Source organism: Cynocephalus volans, chromosome 2 (assembly GCF_027409185.1).
Source record: "Cynocephalus volans isolate mCynVol1 chromosome 2, mCynVol1.pri, whole genome shotgun sequence".
In the NCBI taxonomy this organism is placed as follows: domain Eukaryota; kingdom Metazoa; phylum Chordata; class Mammalia; order Dermoptera; family Cynocephalidae; genus Cynocephalus; species Cynocephalus volans.
Window position 1 is genome coordinate 184,716,649 of NC_084461.1, and position 21,493 is coordinate 184,738,141.

Here is a 21,493-nt window from a genome sequence, read left to right on the forward strand (position 1 = left end):
GAAACCCTCCATTGATCTCCCAGCTCCCGCCCTGGGCCTGGCCCTGGCGCCCAGCCTCCTCAACAGCTTGTCTGTGTCCCAGCCGCTGCGTCTCAGTCGCCCTTGCAGCTCCTAGTGTGGCTGCCGCCCCTTTGTACCCCTGAGGTTGCCCTCCTGAGGTCACCATCACCTCTCTTTACACTTGTACAAATGTCTTGCTTGGTATTTTGGCAGCATTTGACAGTGAAGACCATGCCTACCCCTCTCTGCTGGCTGTCACCCCACCTCTCTGACCTTCTGTCTCCTCATCTGTCACTGCTGCTGCCTTGTTTTCTGCACACGTCACTGTTCCTTGTGGGTCTGCCCTGGACCCTTCTCTCTTCCTAAAAGATGACCTCTTCTCAGGAAGCCTCAGCCACCCTAGGGCTCGAGCTTCTCATTGCTAGCTTTGGGGATGGTAGTAATATATATATAATCATATTTTATGTTATTAGTATGCAAGTACTTTAAAAAGTTCATGGAGAAATAGAATTTGAAGATAATACAAAGTTTTCCACAAAGTTTTTGAAGTCCCCTTGTATATTTAAGTGCACCATTGAGTGGCATTTAGTACATTCACAATGTTGTGTGAGCACCACTTCTATTTTCAAAACTTTTCCATCACCCCAAACAGACACTGTCCCCAGTGAACACTAACTCCTCATTCCCTGCTCCCTACCCTGGCAGCCACTAATCTACTTTCTGTTTCTGTGGTAGATGCTTCACAGAGATAGAGTCACAATGTGTGGCCTCTTGTGTCTGGCTTCTGTCACTCAGCACTATGTCTTCCAGGCTAATCATGTTGTAGCATGTGTCAGTACCTCATTCCTTTTTATGGCTGGATCATATTCCATTGCGTGGATAGGCCACATTTTGTTGATCCATTTACCCGCTGATGGACCTTGGGTCACCTCCACCCTTTGGCTGCTGTGAATAGAGCTGTTATGGGGACGTGTGTACAGTTTTCGGGTCTGTGCCCAGGAGTGGCACTGCTGGGTCACTTAGTCACTCTGTGCTGAGTACCCCTGGCAGCACTGTCAGTCTGGGGCTAGCTGCTTCTTGCTCATCTGTCTGCAGTCCTGATGTTACTTGTTGCTCATCCCTCCAGCCCTGCCCCTCAGAGCAGCACTTGGCAGGTGCTTGATGCTGAGGAAGTGTTTGTTGAGTGGCTGACAGACAATGAGGGGCCCTGTTCTTTCTGCAGGCGGCATCCTGGTGTTCCTGACAGGGCAGGCAGAGGTACACGCACTGTGCCGCAGGCTCAAGAAGGCCTTCCCAGCCCGCAGGCCCTGGCTTCAAGGTAACCAGACCGCAGGCTCCCCTGGCAGAGCACTGGGGCTTGGCCTCTCGTACCCCAGCCAGGGCATCAGCCTATGTCCGTGTCTTCGCCGCGCCTTCCCCTGCCCTCCTCAACCCAAATAAATAGTCACCAGCATAGTGGCCTTGCTCTGGACGATGAAGAGCAAAGTGCTGGTGATCTGCACTGGCCACAGCCATCTTCTCCCAACCCACTCACCCTTTCCAGGAACGGAAGATCAGAGAGACTCAGTGGAAGAAATGCGGAAGTTTAAGAAGTCACGGGCGAGGGCCAAGAAGGCTCGGGCTGCGGTACGTAGAGGGCAGGGGGACAGCCGGGCCCTGGAACTGTGTGCCCAGGACAGTGTCCATGAGCCCTGTGTGGCTGTTTAGATTTAAACTCAAGTGGAATGAAATGAGAGTCCAGTTCCTCAGTCATAGCAGACCCATATCAGGTGCTCAGGATCCACTCGGGGCTGCTGGTGGCCACATTGGACAGCACAGGTCTACACCACTCTGCGTGGAAGAGAGTTCTGTTGGATGGCACAGCTCTGTGGATTATGATTTGAAACACATTCAGAAAGGTGCTCCGGAAGGCCAGGTCCTGAGAACCTGAGCAGGGCCTTTGAGGATCCCTGGGAGGGCAGACAGACCTCTTGGTGCTTGCTGAAGAAGTGGGGGGTGAAGGAAGGGGATGAGGGGCAGGTGGGCTTGGTGGGGCTCACCCCTAGGGCTTCTGCCTGATGTCATCATGGATCTGATAACAGTAGTGACTGACTGACCACTAACTGTCCTGCTGCACTTCCAGTGTGCCAGGCAGTGTTCTAAGTCCGTTATGTGTGTTAACTCAGTCTTTGCGATGGCCCTATGAGAGAAGTTCTGTGATTGGATGAGGAAACTGAGGCAGGAACCCAAGGCCATGTGGCCGGGGGTGGCAGAGCTGAGCTTCCACACAAGTGTATATGTATTCCCCATACGTGACACATGTTCACAGGGCCACCTGCAGCCCACAGTGTTGGTATTTGTTGACTGTAGACGCTGCCTCAGATCAACTTGGATAACTACTCGGTGTTGCCAGCGGGCGAAGGCGATGAAGACAGGGAGGCAGAAATGGATGATGAAGAGGAAGCCCCTGGCTCTGATCTTGACCTGGACTTAGGGGATGATGGAGCAGACACAGGTGTGGCCCTGGCAGAAGTTTATTCATTCAGCATGTGTTGTTTGAGTCCCTACCACATGCCAGGCCCTGCTGTAGATACTGGGGAGACAGTCATGAGGACCCGAAAGTCTGCCCTCACAGGGCGACCAGTGTAGCCTTGCTCCTCACTAGTGTGTGAGCCCAAGAGAGGGTGGGGACTTCTGGCTGCTTTGTCCCCTGTTTCCTGAGCTCCCAGAGCTTCCTGGCACCAAGTGGACCCTCAAATACTTGTTGTATTGGATATAATGGGGGGTGCCATCCCTAGCGCTTACCTTTGCTGGATGGACACAGGCTTTGGGGGTGGCTGGGGAGTGCCCAGCTCTGGGGTATGCTTGCCGAGGCCTGATGTATGTAGACAGGCCCAGCGCCCTGCTCTGTCCAGCCCGGGGCTGTGGGACAGCTGAGGGTACCCCCTTCCACAAGCTCAGCCTCCCCAACCCATGATGCTGCCAAGACATACGGGGCGGGATTGATCCCAGGGGCTATGGCCAGGCTATTGGGAGGAGGAGATTCTGCAGCATGGCTGGGGTTCCAGACCTGGGCCAGGGCAGCAGTGATGGGAAGAGACTTTGGGAGCCTCTTCACGGTCCCCCTAGGCTGCCTGGCTGCAGAGCTGGTCTTGGTGCTGAGCCCCTGGCAGCAAGGCTAGCTGAGCAGGGTGGGGGGTACTGGGTAGCCTAAGGCTGGCTCCTGCTCGCAGGCGTTTGTCCTATCTGGGGTTGCCCGCAGACCTCTGCTTTCCCTGCAGGTGAGGAGCTGGATGCCTCCCTCCCACTCCACGTGCTCCCCCTCTACTCCCTGCTGGCCCCGGAGAAGCAGGCACAGGTAATGGTGCTGGGCCTGCACAGACACCTGGCTGGGGTACCCACCTCGCCTCTCTTACAGGCACCCAGATAGGAAGGAGCTGGTCAAGCCCTGGGTGTCCTCTCTATCCTCTGTCTGACCAGCACCCCTGAATCTTTGAGAGAGTATTGGGGTCTCCTTGGAGAATAGAAAACCCTCCCTGTGTGTGTGCCTAGGAGCGTGGGACTCAGGCAGAAGATGGCTGGACCTCGCCACCTCCTGGCCCACCAGCCTGGCTGACTCCTCTCTGATTAAGAGAAATCTCCTAGCTGTGCCCCACGCCTCCATCCCACTAATTCCTTCCTGATTCTGGTCTGGTCTTGCCACCCCACCCTCCAACCCTAGGTCTTTAAACCTCCCCCAGAGGGGACGCGGCTGTGTGTAGTGGCCACCAACGTGGCTGAGACATCCCTGACCATCCCTGGCATCAAGTACGTGGTGGACTGTGGGAAGGTAAAGAAGCGCTACTACGACCGTGTCACTGGCGTGTCCTCCTTTCGCGTCACCTGGATCTCCCAGGCGTCGGCTGACCAGCGGGCTGGCCGAGCGGGCCGGACAGAGCCAGGCCACTGCTACAGGTGGGTCACCCGGCTCCTCTCCAGTGATGTTGGGGCTGCTCTGCTGTCCCCCTCCCTCTGCAGTGGGTCTCATGTCCCGCTGGACGTTGTGTCTTCAGGGTGCTACACAAGCCCTCTTCTGGCTTGCTTTCAGGATTCTCATTATTTCTTTATTCTGCTTCTGAAGTCAGGCTGATCTTGGCTGCTGTTTTTTTGTTTTGTTAACCATTTGATCAAGACATAAATCATATAGCATAAAATTCATCATTTTAAAGTAAGGTTCTTCAGTTGGTTAAATTGCAGCCTTGTAACACCAGGGTCGAGGGTTCAGTTCTCCATACCGCCAGCCACTAAAAATATTTTTAAAAAATGAAGTCTACAGTTCTTTGGTTTTTAGTGTATTTACAGAGTTATGTAGCCATCATCACAGTCAATGTTAGAACTTCTTGTCACCCCAAAAGAAAGCCCATAAACCTCATCAGTCACTCCCCACTCTCCCTTCCCCAGCCCCAGGCAACCTCAGCTCTGCTTTCTGACTGTTGTGGACATTTCATGTGAATGGAGGCATACACTGCATGTCCGTTGGCATGTGGCTTCGATCACTCAGCATAACACGTTTCCGATGTTCACCTGTATTGTAGCTTGTGTCAGCGCTCCATTGCTTGTCATGTCTGAGTAACGCTCCGCTGTGTGGATGTGCCATTCACCTGTTGATGGACACGTGGGCTGTTTCCATCTTCTTGCTATTGTGAATAGCGCTTCTGTGAACATTCTTATACAAGTATTTGTTTAAATATCTGTTTTCATTTCTCTTGAGTATATGTTTAGGAGCAGAATTGCTGGGTCATGTGGATGGTAACTGTAGATTTAACTTACTGAGGAACTCACTGACAGACTGTTTCCAAAGCAGCTATATCTTTTTACATTTCCATGAGAGTTTCAGTTTCTCCACATCTTCGTCAACACTTGTTATTGTCAGTATTTTTGAATCTAGCCATCCTGGTGAGTACAATGTGGTATTTCATTGTGGATTTGGTTTACATTTCCCTAATAGCTAATGATGTGAGCATATTCTTTGAGGAACTGTCTATTCAGATCTGTTTGCTCATTTTTTAATTCAATTGTTTGTCTTTTTATTGTTGATGTGTAAGAGTTTTTCATGTAATCTGGATATTAGATCCTTATTAGGCATATCATTGGCAAGTATTTTCTCCCAGTCTGTGTGCTGTTATTTTTAACAGCTTTATTGCTATTCTTTTCAACATTGGGTTTTTTGGGTTTTTTTTTTTTTTTGCCCCCCCAACCCCCTCAGCTGGCCTGTACAGAGATACAAATCCTTAACTTTGGTGTTACAAGGCTGTGCTCTAACCACCTGAGCTAATTGGCCTCAATATTATTTTAAGGTAGAAGAATAGAAAATTCAGGAAATAAACAAAGAAAACTAATAAGAAGTAACTACAGTTAAAATTTACTGAATGCTATGTGCCAGGCAATGTTTTAAGCATTCTACATGTAATATCCGATTAATCTTCATCAGTTTCCTACAAAGCAGTTGCTATGTTAGCCCCATTTCACAGAACAGAAAAATGAGTCAGGAGGAGTTAAGTACCTTGCCCAGCAGGTGGCTGGGTCAGGATTCAATCCCAGGTGGTGTGGCTGAGTTTTGTTGTTGCTGTCCATGCTTCTGTCTGCTCAGGCTATATTCATCTGCGGTTTTTGGTGACTTTGAGCAGTTTCCTCCTCCTGAGATCACCCGGAGGCCCGTTGAAGACTTGATCCTGCAGATGAAAGCTCTCAGCATTGAAAAGGTTGGTCGCAGCCCCCAGCCTTTATCACCCCCTGTGTTCCCAGTGGGCTGTCTCCCCTTCCCCACAGCTCAGGAAGCCCAGGAGCCGAGCCTGCTGATGCTTGCCCAGCCGTGGCGGCCACTTACAGGACATAGCATCAGCAGGTGCCCCAGGGGTCTCCTGTCTCCCGTGACCATGGCTTCCCCAGTGCTGCAGAATGCACAGGGGATGGAGGCAGTGAGGTCTTGCTTGCTGCTCTAGGCCGTCAGTCCTTGGGCTCACAGAATGTTCTGCTGACTCTTCCTGGCTATACCCTGGCCTAGCCTCCCTGGTGGAGGCAGAGGAATCCCACCCAGGGTGGCCCACCTCTCCCCTGCTCCAGGCCAGGTGGTCCTGGCAGAGAGTGCCCCACACTGTGCCGCATGCCATGCAGGTTGGCTCGCTCATCCCCTCCCACCCTGCCATGGGGGCATCCAAATCCCCACTTAACAGATGAGGAAACCGAGTCAGAGAAGCAAAGGTCTTTGTCCAGGGACACATACTCGATGGTTGACAGAACCCAGGTGGTCTTCTGTTGCTGTTAAAAAATACATCTTTGGGCTGGCCGGTTAGCTCACTTGGTTAGAATGTGGTGTTAGAACACCAAGGTCAAGGGTTTGGATCCCCATACCAACTGATTTTTTTGGTTGCAAACATATTGTATTCAAATTTATAAAAATTCACAGTGTCGTAACACCAAGGTCAAGGATTCAGATCCCTGTACCAGCCACCAGCCATCAAAAGAACAAAAAAAGTTATAAAAATTCAGATAGTTCAGATCATTATAGAGAAAGTCCATCATATCACCCATGATTTGTGGCCTGTTTCCCATTTGTGTCTTCCAAACATATAATATCTTACATTGTTATTACTGTGGTTTCCTACATAGTGGGTGGTATTTTGTAATACCGTATTATGTTTAATTCTTTTCATTGAATAAAATAGTGATAGCTATGGTGTATTGGGTGCCAAGTATGCGCCAGGAACTCTGCATATGAGATCTCAGTTTATCCTCACAACAGCTCTAGGAAGGAGTTCCTACTATTATCACCCCCATGTGTGAGGAGAAAACCAAGGCACTGGGTCAGACCTGACCATGGGGCACATGGCTGGAAAGCATTGGGGTAGGGATTGGAGCTCAGTCTGGCTCAAGAGCTCCATTTGAAATGCCTTTCCATAGTGAGATCAAGTCACATCTCTTTAAAGTCTTCAGTGGCTTCTCAGTCCTCAGCTGATAGACACTTAGGCTGCCTCTACCTTTTGGCTGTTGTGAATAGTGCTGCTGTGTATAAGGATTCATTTGAACTCCTGTTTTCAGTCGGGCCCTCTTTGTGAGGTGCCACCATCCTGAGCCCGGTCACACTCTCTCCCCTCACCACTTTATTGTCTGGGCACCTTACTCCCCTGATGCTATCTATTGGCAGGGAGACTCATTAACTGCCCACAGTCCTTCCTGTTCTCATATGCTTATGTCAGGCAGAGCCTTGCCTGTTGTGCTATGGACCTGCATCACCAAGATGGCCCCTGGCGGGCAGTCAGTGCTCAAGACATGCTTTTGTGTGAACGGATGGTGTGATTTATGAAGGGGGCTTTGGGATTAGCCTGGCACCTGGACTCTGAGAGGACACCATGTCCCAGCTGGCATGGGTGGTGCTCTGAGGACCGGCAGGAAGGAGCTGCTGAGCCTGGGGTAGTAGCAGGACCTGCCACAGCCGGGACTACGTTGTCCCCATCCTCGTGTCTCTGCGTTCATTCTGTCTCTGCTATTTCTCACTGTGACCCAGGTCATCAACTTCCCCTTCCCAACACCTCCCTCCATGGAGGCCCTCATCGCTGCCGAGGAGCTGTTGATTGCACTGGGGGCCCTGCAGGCACCCCAGAAAGCAGAAAGGTAGGGCAGGGGCTGGGCAGGGAGGGTGGGGGGCCCAGTCTGCAGCCCTCTCTCCTTTCCCAGGCCTGAGCTGACCAGAGCACCCCCATCCTCCAGGATGCAGCAGCTGCAGAGGTCCCGTCTGAGCTGCCCCATCACCATGCTGGGCAGGACCATGGCCGCGTTCCCTGTGGCACCCCGCTACGCCAAGATGCTGGTGCTGAGCCAGCAGTATGGCTGCCTGCCCTACGCCATCACCATCGTGGCCGCCATGACAGTGCGTGAGCTGTTTGAGGAGCTAGACAGGTGCGAGGTGGGGCTGGGTTCTGGGAGCTGTTCTCAGGCCCGATGCCAGCCTGGGCTGAGAGCTGACCTGGACAACCCTCCTGGGGAGGCACTAGCACATGGGGTGGCCTTACACAGGACCCTCATCCTCTCTGAGCCCTGCAGTGCTCTGGTTTGTTTTGCAGAAATGGGCAGACTGTCCTGCAGCTTGTTGTTTATGCACCATGCATCCAGACTGTCTTTTCAGGTGGTCAGTGCATCTGAACCAATTACACTCACTTTAAACACTGCTTCAGACTTGAAGGAGGAGATCTGTCATAATCTGGTGCTTCCCCAAGTTGCCATGCTTCAGAATCCCACAAGGACTGTATTTCTGTGTCTCTCCAGAGAAACAAATGTGATGTAGATTCCAGTTCAGGTCGGAAGGCCTAAAACCAGGAGCAGTGAGGGCAGAAGACCGACATCCCAGCTCCAGCAGTCAGGCAAAGACCTTCCTCTGCCTTTTTGTTCTATTCAGGTCCTCCAGGGACTGGATGAGGCCCACCCACACTGGGGAGGGCAGTTGCTGTACTTAGTTCACCAGTTCAAGTGCTAATCTCTTCCAGTAGCACCCTCACGGACACACCCAGAATTAGTGCTTAACCAGCTATATGGGCATCCCTTAGTCCAGTCAAGTTGACACATAAAATTAACCATCATAAGTAAGGTCTTGAAAACTTAGGTGTCTTAGCCTCTCCCCAGTTCCTCTGATCATTATCTTCTGGTCCCAGTATCTTTAATAAAACTCCTCAAGTGATGCTGAAGTGGAGGCTCTGTAGCATAACGGCTGAGAGCTCAGATGCTGGGCATGACCTCCTGGATTCTAATCTCCCTCTGCTACTTCCTAGCTGTGTAGCCTTGGGCAAGTGACTTCACCTCTCTGAGCCTCATTTTCTCCATCTGGAAAAGGGGGATGATAATAAATGATTGGATTATTGTTAGAATTAAATGAGTTGATACCAGCAAAGCACTTTGAACCGTGCCTGACACATATGAGTTAGCTATTGTTTTCAGGTTTAGGAACCACTGGCATTTATCCAGTCCATACTTGGTGGCTATTTCAGCAATTTTCATGGTTTTCTTATTATTATTTATAAGCAGTAGCCATGTACAGTGTTATTTGTTTGTTGGGTTATTTCTTTATGTCGGTCACTAGACATGGAATTGCTGGGTCAGGTGTGCACATTCATAATCTCGATGGCTGCTGGAAGTGAATTTGAGCTAAGTTTAGAACTAGAGTTTAATACCTTTACATTCATCAGTGACCCCACAAGCTTCTCAACCTGTGCTGGGTAATAAATGTGTTCCCAGCCTGAGGGTGGCCAGGGAAACAGCCCAGGTGGCGTGTTTGTGTGTTTGCAGACCAGCTGCCAGCGATGAGGAGCTCACCAAGCTGAAGGGCAGGCGGGTCCGGGTGGCCCAGATGAAGAGGACCTGGGCAGGACAGGGAGCTTCTTTGAAACTTGGCGATGTCATGGTGCTGCTGGGTCTGTGCCCCATTCGTAGAGGGTGGCGGGAGAGTCACCTGGGCCTTGGGTGGGCCCTGTGAGTGAGCATGCCCGGGTTGGTCCCACAGGTGCCGTGGGAGCCTGTGAGTATGCTGGCTGCACACCCCAGTTCTGTGAGGCCAATGGGCTGCGGTACAAGGCCATGCTGGAGATCCGGCGCCTGCGGGGCCAGCTGACCACCGCAGGTAGGGCTCCTGCCCATCGCCACGTGATCCACAGGGCAGCACCAGGAGGACAACTTGACCTGGGCCCTTTTTAATATTTGAACTTGTTTTGAGCAAAGTTGTCCATAGATTCCATGTTTACGAACTTGCCTACTTGCTAAAATTTAGCTATAACCCAAAACCAACACTTTTTTTTTTTTTTTTTTTTTTTTTTTAAAAGATGACCGGTAAGGGGATCTTAACCCTTGGCTTGGTGTTGTCAGCACCACGCTCAGCCAGTGAGCGAACCGGCCATCCCTATATGGGATCCGAACCTGTAGCCTTGGTGTTAGCAGCACCGCACTCTCCCGAGCGAGCCACAGGCCGGCCCCAAAACCAACACTTTGGGTGCTTTTGCAGGCATGAGTGGACATGCATGTGAGCAGAGTGGCAAAAAATTTGTCACCCCAACGCATGCTCACCCATCAGGATGTCTCTTGGTCTCGTCTTTTCCTTGACAACACCCCTTCCATCCTGCTCTCTTCCCTCCCAGTTGTCCCCCAAAACCTCAGACCTCTCTCATACGGAAGGTTGAGGCCTCACCCCAGACTTTACACCTGGGCTCAGCACCCAGGGGAACTCAGGAGAAGAGAGACGTCCCCCCCCTAAGGACACATGCTTAGAGGGGGTGCGTGTGCACTGGGTCTCTTCTGGGCAGGTCGTGTTCTTCTCATTGAGGTTAAGGGGGAATTCACATTCAGTTTGAGCAGTTTCCAGGGTTTTGTGCCAGACTCAATGGCTCTTTTCCATCTGATACTTTCCCCAGCACCAGGTGCATCAGTGTGGCCCTGTCATCTTGCTTTGTGTCACTTTGGCTGTGGCTTTCCTGAGCAGCCTCATCCCCAGGAACATCTGTTGGAAATTCGGTTCAGTTGCCAGACAGCACTGATTACAGCGGTTTAGTGATGTGAGGCATGTATTTTCCCAAGTAGGAAAAGGTGTAGAGTCAGCCACCCTGGGGCTTACATCCTGAGGTCACCTCATGGACCAAGAGGACATTTGGAGCTTTAATCACCCCCTGCCTTCCAGGCAGGAGAGGAAAGATCAGGCAAGGCCAGAGGGTGCCAACTGGCCATCCTGCTCCCTATGAGGAGCATTTCAAGAATTCCAACCACAGCTTCCATCCTCACATCACAAGCCAGAACTGAGCTGGTGGCCACCCTGGAAGTCAGAGAGTGACCATCTCTTAGGAGTAGGCTGTGCCACCCACACGGGCACTGGGGCTTTGTCCTAAGGAAGAAGGAGGGTTGGACATGGAGGGGCAGCTGCACTTCTGTCCGCCGAGGGCTTTGCCTCCTGCCAGCAACTTTGGTGGCAAGGGACCCTTGCATGCATGTGGCTGAGGCCAGAGTGCCGGTGTGGGGACTACCAGAAGATCAGGGCAAAGCCGTCGCTGCCCTCACACTCCCCTCTCCCCCAGTCAACACTGTGTGCCCTGAGGCCAGGCTCTTTGTGGATCCCAAGATGCAGCCGCCCTCCGAGAGCCAGGTGACCTACCTGCGGCAGATGGTGACGGCCGGACTGGGCGACCACCTGGCCCGCAGGGTGCAGAGTGAGGAGCTGCTGGATGACAAGTGGAGGAACGCCTACAAGGTTGGACACTGTCCCATGTATGCCTGGAGCTCCCCTCCACGCCCTTTTCCTTCTGCCTGTCCGTCTGTCCCTTGCACCCTGCCAGCCTGGCATGCATGATGCCAGCTCTGGGAATAGACAGGGCACCTGGCCAGTGGCGGTTGGATGGGACCCTTGGGGGTCTGGGTGGGCCTGTACCCCTTGGTCATGAGTTTCTGCAGCCTCTGGGAAAGTTCCCAGCAAGGAGCAAGGGGGGTGTATAGCAGAGTCATGCCCATCTTTGGGGGGTTAGGTTCTCATCCCTTACTTTTTAAAATAACAACTTAATGAAGGTGTAATTCATGTACCATAACCTTAATCCATGTAAAGTGTGCATTTTGGTGATTTCTAGTATATGCTGAACTATACAACTATCACTACAGTTAACTTTAGAACATTTTCATCAACCCCAAAAGAAACCCCACTCCCAAGAATAATCACTCCCTGTTGCCCCCTAATTCCTCCTCTCCATGAATCTACTTTGTTTCTGTGGATTTGCCTACACCAAACGGTTCGTATAAGTAGAATCATACAGTACATGGCCCTTTGTATCTGGCTTCTTTCAAGCATAGCATTTTCAAGATTCATCCATGTTGTGGCCTATGTGAGTACCATTTTATGGCTGAATAATAGTCCTTTGTGTGGACAGACCACATGTGTGAGCTGACGGAATGCCCTCCTGCTGTTCTGGCCTGGAGTGGATAATTGGATTCTTGCAGGTTAAAAGCTCGGTCGGCGCCAGGTGCTTGTGTTCTTCCCTGACTCACAAGACTCCCTGTCTCTCTGCAGACCCCTCTCCTTGATGACCCCGTCTTCATCCACCCCAGTTCCGTCCTTTTCAAAGAGCTCCCTGAGTTTGTGGTCTACCAGGAAATTGTGGAGACCACCAAGATGTACATGAAAGGTACCAAGGCCTGTGGCCAGCCTTCACCTGAGCCACGTGGCTCTGATGCGCTGTGTGGCTGGGACCCTTGTAGGGGAGACCACACAAGCCCTTCCTGGGTGGCGACCACTGGCTTTCTCCCCCACCCCCAGGCGTCTCCACCGTGGAGATTCAGTGGATCCCAGTCCTACTGCCTTCTTACTGCCAGTTCGACAAGCCCCTGGAGGAGCCGGCCCCTGCCTACTGCTCCAAGAGCGGCCGGGTTCTGTGTCACCGGACCAGCGTGTTCTGTGAGTTGGGGCAGCTTCACAGGCAGCCTCGCCCTCCTACAGCCTTGGGCTCTGTTGACACTGTCCAGTACCCTGCCCTTGGACGTGTGTGTCTCAGATAGGGTCACCCCAGGCCTCCTGCCCATCTGATGGGTGGGCCCAGGGGTCAGGGATGGAGCTTGGGAGGGTGGCTGCAGGAGGGTCCCTCGCTCACCAACTCCTGATTTCCAGATCGCGTTGGCTGGCCACTCCCTGCCGTCCAGGTGGATTTTCCGGAGGGCATTGACTGCTACAAGCACTTTGCCCGGTTTCTGCTGGAAGGGCAGGTAGGTGGCTGGTGGCACCCTGGACCCCTTTTCTCAGGTGCGGTGGTGGGGGGCAAGCCCAGGGCCTCTCATGACTTCCTGTGGTCTCTCTTTAGGTCTTTCGCAAGCTGGCCTCATACCAGGGCTGTTTATTGTCCAACCCCAGCACAATGCTGAAGACGTGGGCAAGGTACAGCCTTCCCCAGGAGTGTCAAGGCGGGTGGGTGGTGGTAAGGGGAGCTTGTGTGACTTCCCTAGGGCTGCCACAACAAGTGACCACATGCTAGGGGGCTTAGAACATCAGAGATTTATAGTTCTAGAGGCCAGAAGTCTGGCATCAGGGAGTGGGCAGGGCCATGTTCCATCCACAGGCTGCAGCGGAGGATCCTTCCCTGCCTCTGCCAGTTCCTGGTGGGGGCTGGCTTCTGTGGCTTATGGCCACATCCAGTCTCTCTCTGCTTCCTTCTTCATGTGGCTCTCTCCTCTGTGTCTCTCTCTGTGTGTTGTCACTTATACAGATACCAGTCATTGGATTTATGGTCCAACCTAATCTACAATACCCTCACCTTAACTACATCTGCAGTGACCTTGCATCTCTTTGCAAATAAGGTCACATTCTGAGATTCTAGATGGTTATGAATTTGGGAGGGGGATCAGCAGGGGGCATCCTGCCAGCTGGGCACAGACACCCCCACAATCCCGGCTTACCACCACTCCCCCCTGCCCTTGGATCAGCCTCCCCCTTAACCTAACCCTCCCCTTTTGCTTTCTTTCTGCCCATTGCCCAGTACCGAGGGGACATCTCCCCTTCCTGAAGCTGGCAGAAAAGCCTATAGCTAACATCCTAGATAGCACAGGGGCTGGGGGCAGAGGAGGTGGGCCTGAGGGTGTAAACGGCCGCCAACACATGCTCCCTCCCAGGGACTTGAGATGGGGTTGTGGGACAGAGCATCCTGGCCAAGCTGCTACAAGCCAAGTCGTTCACGCAGCAAACATTGCCGAGCATCACTCCGTGTGGACATGTTCTTGGTACCAGGATATAGACATGATGATCTCCGTCCCTGTGGTGGTGACAATTCCAGCGCAGGGAAGTTGTCACCAAATAACACAACTAGCACAAATGGCAAGTGGCAACACAGCTCCAAAGGGACCAAGGAGGACAGGAGACATGAGGCCTCGGGTAGGGTGGGATAGGATGAGGCTGCAATTCAGTGGGCTTTGGGAGAGCCTGGCTGAGCAGATTCAGAGGAGGCAGGGCTGGAGCCAGGCAGAAACCTGGAGGAAGATTCTAGAGGGGATAAGTCACATGAACACTGCAGCCTTGGTGGGAAGGAATGTAAAGAAGTTCAGGGCAGCAGGATTAGAAGCAGCGAAAATGGGAAGTGGTAGAAGATGGGTTCTAGATCCTTCTGTCTTGGGATGATCGGGGTGAGGGGACCCTTCATCCTCCTGGGCAGGGCTGGCCTGGTGGTGGTGCCCCTCCTGCAGCTCCTGACCAGGCCTCCAGTGGCAGCCAGCGTGTACCCTGGCCAGCTGCTCACAACCTGCGTCCCCGCCCCGCAGGCTGCAGCCCAGGACAGAGAGTCTCCTGAGAGCCCTTGTTGCAGAGAGGGCAGACTGCCACGATGCCTTGCTAGCTGCCTGGAAGAAAAACCCCAAATGTGAGTGACCAGGGCTGAGGGTGGGAGAGAGTGAAGGGATGGGGCCTGCCAAGGCAGGTGCCTTGTGCTTCGTGCAAGGTCCATCCTGCCTTGGTAGGAGGATCTGGCCCTACAGCAGCCAGCAGGCCTCCTCCCACCCTTAGCGTGTCCCCAGGCAGAGCCACCCTGATGCCATCCCCTCTTCCACCCCTTCAGACCTGCTGGCTGAATACTGTGAGTGGCTCCCGCAGGCCATGCATGCCGACGTTGAGAAGGCCTGGCCCCCCACCTCTTCTTGCTGACCCAATGCCTGGCTGCAGGGCTGAAGACTGGTTTGGACTGAGGGAGCTACCAGCGTCCACTTTCCAGTGTGGTCACCCTGGCCTCCTGGCCTGCTCCCAGGAGGCATCTCAAACCCCTGCAAACCATCATTCACCTCAACCCAAATCTGGACAAAGCTTGCTGCTGTCTGGGCTGTGCATCTCAGGGGTGACTTTTTGTTATTTAAAGGTGCTCTTTGGACTACATTAGTTCCTTGTGGAGCAGCAGGGCTGGGGTGTCTGCAGGCCCTTCCCGAAGGCTGAGGAGGTGCCTGGAGGGAGTATCCTTCCCACATTTCTTTCTCCCTACAACAAGGGAGGCCCCTGGCCCTGGCCCTGGCAATGGCCTTGGCCTTGGAGCTCCGCTCCAACCTCGGGGGTTGGCCTGGGGCTCCGGTGGAAGGCTGGCCCCAGTCCCTTTCCTGTGTTGATCACAGGAATGGGCATCTTGTCCCCCTGGTGGTCAGCTCTCAGAGGCAGGGAGCTGACCTTATCCATCCTTGGTCACCTCTACCATGCTGCAGAGGGCAGGCCTAGCACTGGGCAGAGGCCACATATCCCCCCCTCCATGGACTCCTCCATATCCCTCCCTCTTTCCTCTATGGCAGAGTGAAAGGGAGAAAGGCAGAGGTGGGTCCCAGGGTGAGAAGGAGGGACAGGAGGGTCCTAGGCAGGACCAAGGAGTAAGGAGGTCCCTCCCCTTCCGTCCTCCATGCTGAGGGCCTGGATGGCTCCCCAGTGCCAAGCCCGTGCCAGGATGGACTCTGGTCCTGGTGAGCTGCTTCGGCAGCTTTGGTGGAGATGCAGTTATAAAATACAGATTCCTGGGCTGGCCCGTGGCTCACTCGGGAGCTCACTCCTCTAAACTACACCAAGGCCACGGGTTCAGATCCTATATAGGGATGGCCGGTTAGCTCACTTGGGAGAGTGTGGTGCTGACAACACCAAGTCAAGGGTTAAGATCCCCTTACAGTCATCTTTTTAAAAAAAAATAAAGATAAAAATAAAAAAATAAAGATTACTTCCACCCAGACATTTTGTGGGATGGACTCAGGGAAAGACATCCAGGTAGACACAGTGCCATCCCCTGGGGATTGCCCTGGTGACCTGACTTGGCTGCCTCAGTACCACTCCCTCGTGCTGGCTGGGCTTCCTTACCTCCCAGGCAGCTCTCAATCCCTGAGCAGGTTCCCTCTTCCTGCCTGTCCTGGAGAAGTGGGACCCAGCCCTTCTCCCTCCGCATCCCTCCCCGGGGAGCTCAGTCCCTCCAGCAGCTGCTGAGGTGGTGCCTGAGGCCCAGGGCAGCCTGCAGACCCGCCCAGTGATTGAGGAAAACTTTAACTTGCTAAGATGTAGAATTGGGATGTTTCCCACTCAAAACCCCTGATGTCCAGCTCTTCCAGAAAACTCCACCTGCACAGTGCTGGCAGTTCTGAGATCAAAGTGGGAGCCACTCCCCAGCTACTGTCTCTCAGTTACTGCAGGCACCCCATCAGCCACCTCACTCCACAGCCGCAGCAGAGGAGCCTCAGTTACTGAGTAGGCAATTCTTTTTTAAAAGAAAGTTTTATAAAATTTTGTAATGAACCTACCATAAAACTCACAGTTTTAAGGTGTACAGTTCAGGGGCTTTTAGTATATTCACATTTGTGCAACTGTTATCATTATCTAATTCCAGAGCATTTTCATAAACCTAAAAAGGCACCTTGCACCCATCAGCAGTCAACCTGTTTCTCCCACTCCTTCAGCTCCAGGCCCCACAAATCTGCTCTGTCTCTGTGGATCTGCCCGTTCTGGACATCTCATCTAAAGAACATACCATCTGCGGCCTCTGTGTCTGGCTTCTTCTGTTTAGCACAGTGTTTGCAAGGTCCACCTGTGTTGCAGCGTGTGTCAGTGCTTCATTCCTTTTTATGGCTGGATCATATTCCAGTGTGTGCATGTGCCACATTGTGTTTGTTCTTCTGTTGATGTCACCTCTCGCAGAGTAACAGAGACACGAAAGATTACTCAGAGCCAATGTATTCAAAGCAATGAGAAGCCCAAAAGGACTGCACAGAGGAAAACTCCTTCAAGAGAGGAGAGCCCAGGCACAGCCCCGAGCCAGTTTTTGCTTCGGTTTTTATTGTAAAGACAAGAAAGTTACAGAAGAAAAACAGGTGGTAAATCAGTCAGTGAAAACAAACTGGCTATGTGAGTGACAATCTTCATTAAAGCAGGTGTAACTTAAAACCGTTTGAGCAATTTACCATCAAAAAGAGTCATAAACCTAAGCTGTGTGACATACAAAAAGGAACAATGAGATAATCACCGAAGTATCTAACTCCCCAAGAAACTCAAAGAAACAGCTTAGGGCAAGATATGGGATGTCCCCCAAGCACTAACTAGCAGAATATCCTTGAAGATTTTAGCTCACATACTTTCCCATTATTTAGGTTTACCTGCACCAAGGGCAACTGCCCCCAGAGCAATCACTTTTCACTGTGCTTCAATTCTCTTATCTACATCAAAGGCTTTAGTCCTGTGAAAGTTTTCTAGTCTTTTTCAATCTTAGCACTTCTACGTGTTTTCCTAAAGGGTTGGGCTTTGGCCCCTTAACTAGAGGCTTTGGCCTCCTAAACTATAGGACTTTGGTCCTCTAAACTACAGGCTTTGTCCTTCTAAGCTATAGGCTTTGGCCTAGACTAAGGACTTTGGTCCTCTAAACTACAAGCTTTGGCCTTCTACACTAAGGACTTTGGTCCTGCGAAATATGTGTGTTTTATTTCTGTCCCATTAATAACTTCTTAGTCAATACCGTCCGCATGTTGAGAGGCATTTGGGCTATTTCCACCTTTTGGCTCTTGTGAATAGCACTGCTGTGAACATTCATGTATAAGTTTTTGTGTGGATATGTTCTCTATTCTCATTCTCTAGGTATACACCTAGGAGTAAAATTGCTGGGTCATGTCGTAACGGTTTAACTTTTAGGGAACTGCCAGATTTTCCCACAGTGGCCGCGCCAGTTTACATTCCCACCTGCAATGTATGAATTCTTTCACATCCTCACCAACACTGATTTTCCTTTTCTTTCTTTCTTTTTTTTTTTTTATTCTAGCCATCCTAGTGTGTGTGAAGTGGTATCTTATTGTACTTGTGTTTGTTTTTTGTGGTGGCTGGCCTGTACAGAGATTTGGGGGTTCAGACCCTTGACCTTGGTGTTATCAGCACCACACTAACCCACTGAGCTAACCTGCCAGCCCTCATTGTGGTTTTAATTTGCATTTCCCTAATGACTAATGATGAGCATCTTTTAATGTGCTTATTGGCTATTTGTATATATCCTTTGGTGAAATGCATATTCAAATCTTTTGCCCATTTAAAAAAACTTTTATTGCAATAAATACATACAACAGACTTTACCATCTTAACTTGTTCAGCTCAGTGGCATTAATTACATTCACAATGGTGTGCAACTATCACTACTATCTATTTCCAGAACTTTTTTTTATCACCCCAAATGGAAACTCTACCAATTAAACTGTAATTTATTCCTTCTTCCTTCCCTACCTCCTCTCAGCCCCTGGCAACCACTAGTCTACTTTTTGTCTCTATGAATTTACCTGTTTTGGGTATTTCATGTAAATGGAATCATGCAATATGTGGCCTTTTATGTCTGGCTCCTTTCACTTAGCGTAAGGTCTTCAATCCATGTTACAGCATGTGTTAGTACTTCATTCCTTTTTATGGCTGAATAATATTCCACGGTATGAATATATCACATTTTGCTTATTCATCTGTTGATGGACAGGAGTTTCTATCTTTTGGCTATTGTGAATAATGCTACTGCCCATGTTTTAATCGGGTTGCTTATCTTCTTATCAACCTGTAAGAATTCTGGAAATAAATCCTTATTCAGATAAAGGATTTGCAAATATTTTCTCCCAATGGACTGTCTTTTCACTTTCTCGATAGTATCTTTGAAGGACAAAAGTTTTTTATTTATTTTTATTTTTATTTTTATTTTTTGGTAGTTGGCTGGTATTGGGATCTGAACCTGTGACCTTCATAAAATTAATTTTGATGGAAATCAACTTACCTGTTTTTTCTTTTGATTTCTTGTGCTTTTGGTGTCAGAAACCATCACCCAGTGTAATGTCATGAAGTTTTCCCTCCTGTTTAACTCTAAGAACTTTATAGTCATAGCTCACTGTAAATAAATAAATCATTTCATCTTTTATCTATTTTCATCCAATTTTTTTTTAATATGGTAAAAAGCAGGTGACCTACATCATTTTTTGTGGATATCCAGTTGTCCCAGCACCATTTGCTGAAGACTATTTTTCTCCCATTCAGTGGTCTTGGGACCCTTGTCAAAAATTGACTGATCGTACATCAAGGTCAAGGGTTCAGATCCCCATACTGGCCAGCCACCAAAAACAAACAAAAAAAACAATTGACCATAGATGCATGGGTTAATATCTGGCATAATAGACAATTGTTGCACATGTTATGAAATTCAAAAGGAACAGGTTATAGAGGGACAAGTGAGTCCCCTACCCAGAGGGCTCCCCTGTTGTCAGTTTCTCATGTAGCCTTTCAGGGACTATCTACAAATCAACACAGGAGCACCCTCAGCCTTTTTCTCACTGTGTCTCACAGAGTCTCTGTCTCAACATTGAGCTGTCCCACCCTTTTTAACAGCTGTAAAATATTTCACGGTACGGAGCTCTACCATAATTTTTTAGACCAGTCCCAATGAGGAGTACTTTCTAATCTTGCTATTTTGAGTGAAGCTGTGTTGAATGTCCTCATGTATGTGTCATTTCACTCTTGTGTATATCCATGAGGCAAATACCGAGAAGTGGAATTGCTAGGTCAAGAGTCTCGGGGACTCATCACTTTGAAACATGGTCCTCCATGGAGATTGTGTCCCAGATTGGGTCACGTCACTGACCTGCCTAAAGCCCTGTGAAGACTGCCGGTTACCCAACGGATCAAGGCCAACTCTAACATGGCACCTGAGACTGGACATGCACAGACACTCTACTCCTGGGTCATTTCATACCACTCCCCTGCAGACCACCCTGCCCTCCTTCCATCTGCCCTGAAACAGACCACAGGTGCTGCTTTCTCTCCTGGGGCACTCTGTGCCATCCCTCTGGCTGGCTTCTCAACTTCAGAGTCAAGCCCCTCTAGACCCCTTCCCAGGGAGGCTGGTCTGTCTGCCATCCACCCTGGACAGCAAGCCCTGTGCAAGCAGGTCCTCTGTCTTCTTCACCATCTTGTGTCCCAAATATGTGGGAGTGCAAGTGTTAAGAAAATTGCAAGGAATACTTGTCAGAAGGCTTTTGAAGCAAAATAAAAGCTTCAAGCAAAATAGACATCCCAGAAACTATAAAGGAAAAGGAAGACATTTGATCTCATGGAAATTTTAGATCAGTATGGAAAATGCCATAAACAAAGTTGGAAGATGAAAAAATAGATGAGGAAAAATATAGCAAAATACAATAAAGAAACAGCACCATACTTAATGAGCAATTTGATGAGAAAAAGACAATGGGCAGAGACTATGAAGACGTAAGTTGCAAAACACATCTAAAAGGCTAGAAGATATCTGGAAAGATGTGCACCCTATCAAGTGGGTAGGAAATGAAAATTAAATTAACAATGCAATAACACTTTGTACCCAACAGATTTGGGAAAAATTAAGAATTATAGCAACATTCATTGCTGGTGAGAATATGGGGAAAGGAGCAGCTTCATACCGTGTTAGTAATATGTGAATTGCTACAAACTTTAGCAGAAGAAATCTAGCAATATTTAAAGTGCAAGCATTTTAAAAATAGAAGCATCTATTCCCTTTGAGCCTGCAATGCTCCATATGGGAATCTGTCCCATAGAGATAAAGGCACCAGAAGGCAAGGATAATATATATACTAAACATTGACTACAGCATTTCAGTGAGACAAAGTAACTTGACTAAGAGGAATGGCTGAATAAAGTGTGGTACCCTGAATTAGGAAATGTTATTCAGGTACCTCCAGAATTTGTCCAAAACCAGCCTCCCCCCCCGCACACCCCATGTTCCCCACTTCCACCGCTGCCCTGCCCCGGTGGAGCAAGCCTCCCACTGCTCCTGCCTGGGCCATGGTTGTATCCAGGCTCCTCTCCCAATATCCATCCTGCCTGCACAGGCGTATCTCCACATGGCAGCCAGAGGGAGCCTTTTAAAACCTAAGTCTGATTATGTCATTCCCCTGTAGCAGGCCTTCCAGTGTCTTTTTTTGTTTGTGTTGTTTTTGAGATTTCTTTTTTTAAATTTTAACTTCTCAATATGCATTGTAGTTGATTTTTGTGACCCCTTTACCGGTTCTTCTTTCCTCCCCCTTCCCCTCTCCCCATCATATCTGTTCACTTGTCTTAACAAGTTCAAGGAATTGTTGTGATTGTGTCTTCTTCCCCCACACACCCTTTATTTGTTTGTGTTTATTTATTTTTAGCTCCCACAAATAAGTGAGAACATGTGGTATTTCTTTCTGTGCCTGACTTGTTTCACTTAATATAATTTTCTTTAAGTCCATCCACATTGTTGCAAATGGTAGTATTTCATTCCTTTGTATAGCAGAGCAGAATTTCATTATGTAGATATACCACAGTTTCCTTATCCACTCATCTGATGATGAACATTTGGGCTGGTTCCAACTCTTGGCTATTGTAAATAGTGCTGCAATGAACATTGGAGAACAGGTCTTCCAGTGTCTTTGAAGATAAATTTCAACCTTCTTCTACCCTCATTCACTACACAGGCACAGGACTTTCTTCCTGCCCCTTCAACAAAGA

The 21,493-nt window shown here is 50.0% G+C and overlaps 1 protein-coding gene across 3 annotated transcripts in view; it reads left to right on the plus strand.

Annotated features, from left to right (window-relative positions):
* Nucleotides 1-18,545, plus strand: part of DHX37 (DEAH-box helicase 37) — a 37,189-nt gene extending 18,644 nt beyond the window's left edge. For 2 of the 3 annotated variants that reach the window (XM_063086002.1, XM_063086003.1), the window contains 17 exons: nt 1,223-1,318; nt 1,544-1,626; nt 2,350-2,494; nt 3,261-3,337; nt 3,701-3,933; nt 5,609-5,720; nt 7,523-7,629; nt 7,726-7,914; nt 9,295-9,419; nt 9,509-9,625; nt 11,064-11,236; nt 12,044-12,158; nt 12,290-12,427; nt 12,638-12,732; nt 12,828-12,901; nt 14,275-14,372; nt 14,568-18,545. In XM_063086002.1, the coding sequence (XP_062942072.1) occupies nt 1,223-1,318; nt 1,544-1,626; nt 2,350-2,494; nt 3,261-3,337; nt 3,701-3,933; nt 5,609-5,720; nt 7,523-7,629; nt 7,726-7,914; nt 9,295-9,419; nt 9,509-9,625; nt 11,064-11,236; nt 12,044-12,158; nt 12,290-12,427; nt 12,638-12,732; nt 12,828-12,901; nt 14,275-14,372; nt 14,568-14,653 (2,063 nt within the window). In that variant the 3' untranslated portion in view covers nt 14,654-18,545. Of the gene's footprint in view, nt 1-1,222; nt 1,319-1,543; nt 1,627-2,349; nt 2,495-3,260; nt 3,338-3,700; nt 3,934-5,608; nt 5,721-7,522; nt 7,630-7,725; nt 7,915-9,294; nt 9,420-9,508; nt 9,626-11,063; nt 11,237-12,043; nt 12,159-12,289; nt 12,428-12,637; nt 12,733-12,827; nt 12,902-14,274; nt 14,373-14,567 lie in introns of those variants that run through there. The other variant, XM_063086004.1, reaches the window with a different exon arrangement.
* The last annotated feature ends 2,948 nt before the right edge of the window (nt 18,546-21,493 follow it).